Source organism: Hemiscyllium ocellatum, chromosome 11 (assembly GCF_020745735.1).
Source record: "Hemiscyllium ocellatum isolate sHemOce1 chromosome 11, sHemOce1.pat.X.cur, whole genome shotgun sequence".
Lineage (NCBI taxonomy): Eukaryota > Metazoa > Chordata > Chondrichthyes > Orectolobiformes > Hemiscylliidae > Hemiscyllium > Hemiscyllium ocellatum.
Window position 1 is genome coordinate 15167430 of NC_083411.1, and position 6965 is coordinate 15174394.

At 40.8% G+C, this 6965-nt stretch overlaps 1 protein-coding gene across 1 annotated transcript; it reads left to right on the plus strand.

Annotated features, from left to right (window-relative positions):
* Nucleotides 1–269: 269 nt before the first annotated feature.
* On the plus strand, nt 270–808 carry LOC132820290 (large ribosomal subunit protein eL30-like). Its single transcript, XM_060832315.1, has 2 exons — nt 270–403; nt 529–808. The coding sequence occupies exons 1-2, from the start codon at nt 270–272 to the stop codon at nt 806–808; spliced, it is 414 nt and encodes a 137-aa protein (XP_060688298.1).
* The last annotated feature ends 6157 nt before the right edge of the window (nt 809–6965 follow it).

Here is a 6965-nt window from a genome sequence, read left to right on the forward strand (position 1 = left end):
GCAGATTAAAAGCATTCATGACAGTTGTCATGCCCATCTGATATGTCTCCATTATTTGCTGATTTATACTTTGGCCTGCTGTGAGATAACATTTCGGGGCCCATAGATAGCTCCTTTACTTTAAGCTTTGTTCCCTTCACCAAATTGGTTCCACCTCAGCACTACAATTGGATGTCTGACCACACACTGCTGGCCTCCCTCTTCCTCCTCATTCACACTGCCCCTCGGGCTCAGCAAACACAGGTAAGCGGACAGCTAGGTCATCAAAGATGGTAGACGCCAAGAAGACAAAAATGTCTTTGGAGTCCAATGACTCCAGGCTCCAGCTGGTTATGAAACGTGGCAAATATACGCTACACTACAAACAGACTTTACAAATGATACATCAAGGCAAAGCCAGGATGTTCATGCCAGGAGAAAGGGAGGGTTGTCGATGCTGGAGATCAGAGTGGAAAAGTGTGATACTGGAAAAGCACAGCCAGTCAGGCAGCATCTGAAGGGCAGGAGAATCGATGTTTCAGGCATAAGTCCTTCATCAAAAGTGAAAGTTATTCATGCCAACTACAGTCCAACCTTGAGGAAGTTGGAGATTGAGCACTATACTATTTTAGCCAAGACTGGGGTGCACCATCACCTTGGCAACAACATTAAACCAGGTACAGCTTGTGGTAAATACTCCCAAGTCTGCACATTGGCTATCATTGATCCTGGTGATTCTGATATCATCAGGATCACACCAGACAAATCAACAAGAAATAAATTTAGTCTGTTTAAAAAAAACAATAACAGCAACAACTCCTACCTGTGATATCTTTCACTTTCTATTCATTTTTACCACTCAAATGGAATCCACAGTACAATCCATTGCACCTGCATTGTTGCACCCCACCACATTTTTTTCTATACATTGGACCTCTGTGACTCTAACAGACTTGCTCACAAGTCTAACAGATATTTCATGATGTTTAAATGTAATGGGTGGCCTTCTACCTCCAAGAAACCCAAAGCAGACTCAGCAAAGAAATGGATCAAGAGTCAAGTGTATTGTACTGCAGCAAAAATGGAACATTGTGATAATGTCACTGATCTAGCAGTCTAGAACCAGGCTAATGAGCTAAGGAGCAAATACTGAAATTGTTGGAGAAACTCAGCAGGTCTGTGGAGAGAAAACAGAATTAATGCTTCAAGTCCATTAACTCTTTTTTCGGAACTCATTAGACCGAAAACATTAACTTTGCTTTCTCTCCATAGATGCTGTTCAAACTGCTGAGCATCTCCAGCAACTTCTGCTTTAGTTTCAGATCTTCATCATCCACAGTTCTTTGGTTTTTTTTCTAAGGACATGGGTTTGAATCCCACCATGCAGATGATCAAATATGGATTCAATAAACGTCTGCAGCAATGATGTTACCGTCTTAGTGGAGACCAAACAACACTGTTGATTGTCATAAAAATCTTCTGGCTTACTAACGTCTCTCGGAGAAGGAAGTCTTACTGGGTCTAGATTAGATTACTTAGTGTGGAAACAGGCCCTTTGGCCCAACAAGTCTACACCAACCCGCCAAAGCATAACCTTCCCAGACCCATTCCCCTACATTTACCCCTTCACCTAACACTACGGGTAATTTAGCATGGCCAATTCACCTAACCTGCACATTTTTGGATTGTGGGAGGAAACCAGAGCACCCAGAGGAAACCCACGCAGACACTGGGAGAGTGTGTAAACTCCACACAGAGAGTCACCTGAGGCAGGAATTGAACCTGGGTGCTCTGGCACTATGAGGCAGCAGTGCTAACCACTGTGCCACCGTGCAACCTATATAGATTTCCTACAGTGTGGAAACAGGCCCTTCAGCCCAACAAGTCCACACTGACCCTACGAAGAGCAATCCACCCAGACCCATTCCCCTACATTTACCCATGACTAATGCACCTACATGTCACTCTAGCACAAAAGACTCTTAATTGCTCCCTAGGCAATTAGGGATTTGCAAAAAATGCTGACCTAAATCAACAATGCCCATATCCCGTGAAGGAATTAAAACAAAAGAAATCTGTCATTCGGCACATAGAGATTTCTAAAAATGACAGGGAGCAGCTAAACAGCTTCAGCCTTTAGTCACGAGATTAGGGTGATTTTATTGAAGCATATAAGATTCTGAGGGAAGCTAGAACAGTGTAGATGTTGAGAAGATGATTCCACCAGCGGGGAATCTCAAACTAGGGAACATAGTTACAGAATAAGGGAACACTCATTTAAAACTGAGATGTGAAGGAATTCCTTCTCCTGGAGGGTGGTCAATATCTCTAATTTGCTACCCCAGAGGCTACATCACTGAAAGTATTTAAGAGGAGGTAGGTAGATTTTTGAAAATGAGTTGAGGGGTATGAGGAGCTGGTTCAAAAGTGGAATGGAGGCTGGGAAAGGGTGTGCAGATCAGCCATGGTTTCATTAAATGTCAGAGTAGGACTTATGGACCAGATGTTCCACTCCTGCTCCTATTTCTTTTGTTCCTAGAAGTTGGTGATCTTCCAGCCACATCTAGAATAGTCATACTCAAAACCAGAACCTCTGCAGAAGATCTGGGGTGGCTTAGTGGTTAGCATTGTTGCCTCACAGCACCAAGGTCCCTGGTTCGATCCCAGCATTGGGTGACTGTCTGTGTGGAGTTTGTACAATCTCCCTGTGTCTGTGTGGGTTTCCTCCGGGTGCTCTGGTTTCCTCCCACAGTCCAAAGATGTGCAGGTCAGGTGGATTGGCCATTCTAAATTGTCCATAGTGTTAGCTGCATTAGTCAGGGGGAAATGGGTCTGGGTGGGTTGCTCTTCGGAGGGTCGGTGTGGACTTGTTGGGCTGAAGGGTCTGTTTCCATGCTGAAGGGAATCTAATCTAACACAGAGTTTATAGTTCTCCATTCCCCTGATAAACTGTGTACCAGACTGGTACCTATAAAACTTTGAGAAAATGGTAATCGATATTCAGTACAATTATGGGAACACACAGACAAAAGATAAGATTATAAAAAATGAAGTTTGATCAGGTATTATGTGGGAACCAATTTAATTGCAGTCAACCAAGAGTGACAAATTAAAATCTTGGGAATTATTGAGGGTTTCAATTTATGAGAAAAGTGGAAAATTGAAGAGTTACAATAATCATTTGCATAGTCATAGAGTCATAGAGATGTACAGCCCTTGGTCCAACACATGCCAACCAGATATCCCATCCCCCAATCTAGTCCCACCTGCCAGCACCCAGCCCATATCTCTCCAGACCCTTCTTATTCATATAATGATCCAGATGCCTTTTAAATGTTGCAATTGTACTAGACTCCACCACTTCCTCTGGCAGCTCATTCCAAACACGCACTACCCTCTGCATGAAAAAGTTGCCCTTTAGGTCTCTTTTATATCGTTCATCTCTCACTCCAAACCTATGCCTTCTAGTTCTGGACTCCCCCACCCCAGAGTAAAGACCTTGTCTATTTACCCTATCCATGCCCCTCATAATTTTACAAATGTCCATAAGGTCCCCCCTCAGCTTCTGACGCTCCAGGGAAAACAGTCCTAGCCTGTTCTACCTCTCCCAATAGCTCAAATCCTCCAACCCTGCAACATCCTTGTAAATCTTTTCTGAACCCTTTCAAGTTTCACAACATCCTTCCAATAGAAAGGAGACCAGAATTGCACACAATATTCCAAAAGTGGCCGAACCAATGTCCTGTACAGCCGCAACATGACCTCAATAGTGTGAGTTCTGTTTGCTGTAAGCAAGGGATTTCTGCTGAAACAGTAATATGTGACAATGGATGCCAATTCACCTCCAGAATTGGCTGAGCATTATGGATTCAACATCATAACTTCATCACCACAATATACAAGGCAATGATCAAAACATTGGTCATTTTGAGAGAGATAGAATTGTCTCTCTTAAATTTATGGCAGATTACTTTTGGATTTCCAAAAACTCCTTTGTTATGTAACATGAAATGGAAAGAGCAAAGATCATGAAGCAGGGACCTTTATTCCATGGGCACAACATCATTACAAATACAAAGGGAAATTAAAGTCAAACCTGAGAAGTATTTACGTGGAATTAAGATTGTTGTTCACAGTGGGTTGATGAATCCTTTGTCTGTCTACTTTTTTTTCCCATGAGGCTTCCTTCCATGAAAGACACTCTTTCTCCAGAGTAATCAACTGTCTTAGTAGCCCTCCCTCACTCCTGCCATCTTCTGCTGAAGGTTCTGATCCAATTACAATCACATCGTGATATTACATTCTGTGCTTCTGTTGATATTCTTTATGGTTTCCTTCTGTATATCGATTGATTAGCATAAACTCCGAATGGAAAGACTCCCTATATAATGTTCAGTCTTTTGATATTCAAGAAAAATCAAGTGGTCCAGTTTGTATGGCCAGTTCAGGATACCATTCTTCTTCTTGATATGTTCTCTCAAACTTGACTTCTAAACATGATGTCAACAATAAGCTAAGTTCTGATTCATCTTAAAATTCAATTATTTAATACAATGAAATAGAAATCAGACAGACAAAATATGTAGTTTATGCAAGTTGACCAACTTAATTTCTGTACAAGTAAACACTTCTCTCCTCACTTGTCACTACTTCCCAAATCACAGGCACTCATACCGCAGGATTGCAGGAAAATTGGAGTGGGATAAACCTTCTCTCTTCTGGCTACTACCCATCAATGTACTCTTGATATACTTCCCTCATTACTGAGTTTCTAGATTTTCCCTGATTTTCTCGTCAGCTTGTTGGAGGATTTGAGTGGGTCAGATTCACCATCCAGCAGCTAGTCAAAGTGATTGGTGACAGTGCAGGCAAGCATTTTAACATGGCAGTGGGCAGTAGATCCAGCAGTGGAATAAACTGCTGTTCAACCTCCAATCACAGGTCCTGTCCCTCATGCTCTAGCTGTTCCTCCAATCAGCAGTGTTGAACCTGGAGCAAGAGTAGGAGAGTGGAATCCTCTGATTGGAGTTCTGTCTCTCCCTCACTCACTGCTCCTCCAATCATATTTCTGAAATATGTCCTGCTCTCACTGACTTTGTGCTGTCAATTGTTCAACTCTTTTTAAATCATAAAGGAATCATAAATGTGTGAAATTTATATAAAAGCTAAGAGATTTTACCCTCAATGTTTTAATCTCATCATTAATTTGTGTTTGGCTAGCTTTTTCATTTCTGAGGATTAATCCTTGCCACTTTAATTTAGTTTGCTCTCTGATACAGTGGGAAAATGGGATAATAGAAGAGGATATCCACTTATTTGAGAGAGCATCATAAAATGCAGAGAGACAAAAACAGATTCAACAATACCTTATTGTTATTCTGACTTACACCTCTCAAAGCTGACATGAAATTGCCTGCAGGGTTGCTCAATAGAAGAAAATATAAGACAATTTTGCCAAGCAAGGTATGCCTATCAAATTTAAAAATCACCAGGTTATAGTCCAACAGGTTTATTTGGAAGTGCTAGCTTTCAAAGCATTGGTCCTTCATCAGAAACATTCCAAATGACCAGAAGAAAGAAAGACACCAACTCGCTGATGCGCAGTTTGTTGACAGGAAAAACTGTGCATGGAAACCTGGAACCACCAAAAACTGCTGATGAAGCTGAGATTTCCTTTATCAAGACTGGCACCCAGTAAATTAATGAAAAGGAGCAGTTTTCATATTCAACCTATACTTGGACTAGAAAAGCAGAAAGTAATCAGCAACAGCATCACTAACAAACAAGAAAACATCAGCAGTACATTCAACATCAGCAGCAATCAACATAGCAACACAAAAAACTCCATCATAATCAGGCACAATGTCATTAATACAATGTGACAGTTCTTCACTGTTTGTGATGAATGTTACATCTTCAAATTTGAGCTATAACATCCCACCACTTAAGCAATCCCATGAATAACATTTTGGAAAAGAAAACAAATTTTGAAAGACTGCTAAAGTGTTCAGTTTAAATTTAAATGCAATGATTCCAGCTCATAGTAATATTAGGCAACTCATATTTCAGAGTAAAACCTGGCTTGATAGATTGTAAGTTTATTTTTGCAGTTAGTTACTGTCATAATCAGTCTCTGACTATTTACTGAATACATTCATAGGAAGCTGCCAATTTACACAGAATACAGTTTTATTACATAGAATATACTCATAAAACTTTGTTTTATAAATGTAAAAGAATTAAGGAAGGATCATAGTCATACAGTCATACAGCACGGAAACAGGCCCTTCGGTCCAACGAGTCCATGCTGAACATGATCCCAAACTAAACTAGTCCCACCCATCTGCTCCTGGCTCATATTCCACCAAACCTTTCCTACTAATGTACTTACTTAAGTGTCTTTTAAACATTGTAACTGTCCACATCCACCACTTCCTCAGGAAATTCATTCCATTCATGAACAGAGCCTCAGTGTAAAGAAATTGCTCTCATGTCTTTTTGAATCTCCCTCCTCACCCCTTAAAAATATGCCCCAGTCTTGACATCCCCAATCCTAAAGTAAAAACACCTTCCATTAATCCTATCTATATCCCTTGTGATATTATAAATCTCTATAAGGTCACCTCTCTATCTCCTACACTCCAGTAAAAGAAGTCCCAGCCTATTCAGCCTTTTTTATAAGTCGAACCTTCCATATCTGGCAACATCCTGATAATTCTCTTCCGAATCCTCTCTCGCCTAATAATATGTTTCCTATAACTGGGTGACCAAAATGGACACAGTATTCCAGAATAGGCATCACCAGTTTCCAATACAACCGAAACATGACTTCCCAAAGGCCTGAGCAAAAGGCAAACATGCTAATCATTTTTATAATCACCTTGTCTATACATGGTGAAACCCTCAAAGAATTATGTACCTGGACCCCTAGGTCCTTCCATTCTACATTACCCAAGACCATACTATTAATTGTCTCAGTCCTGTCC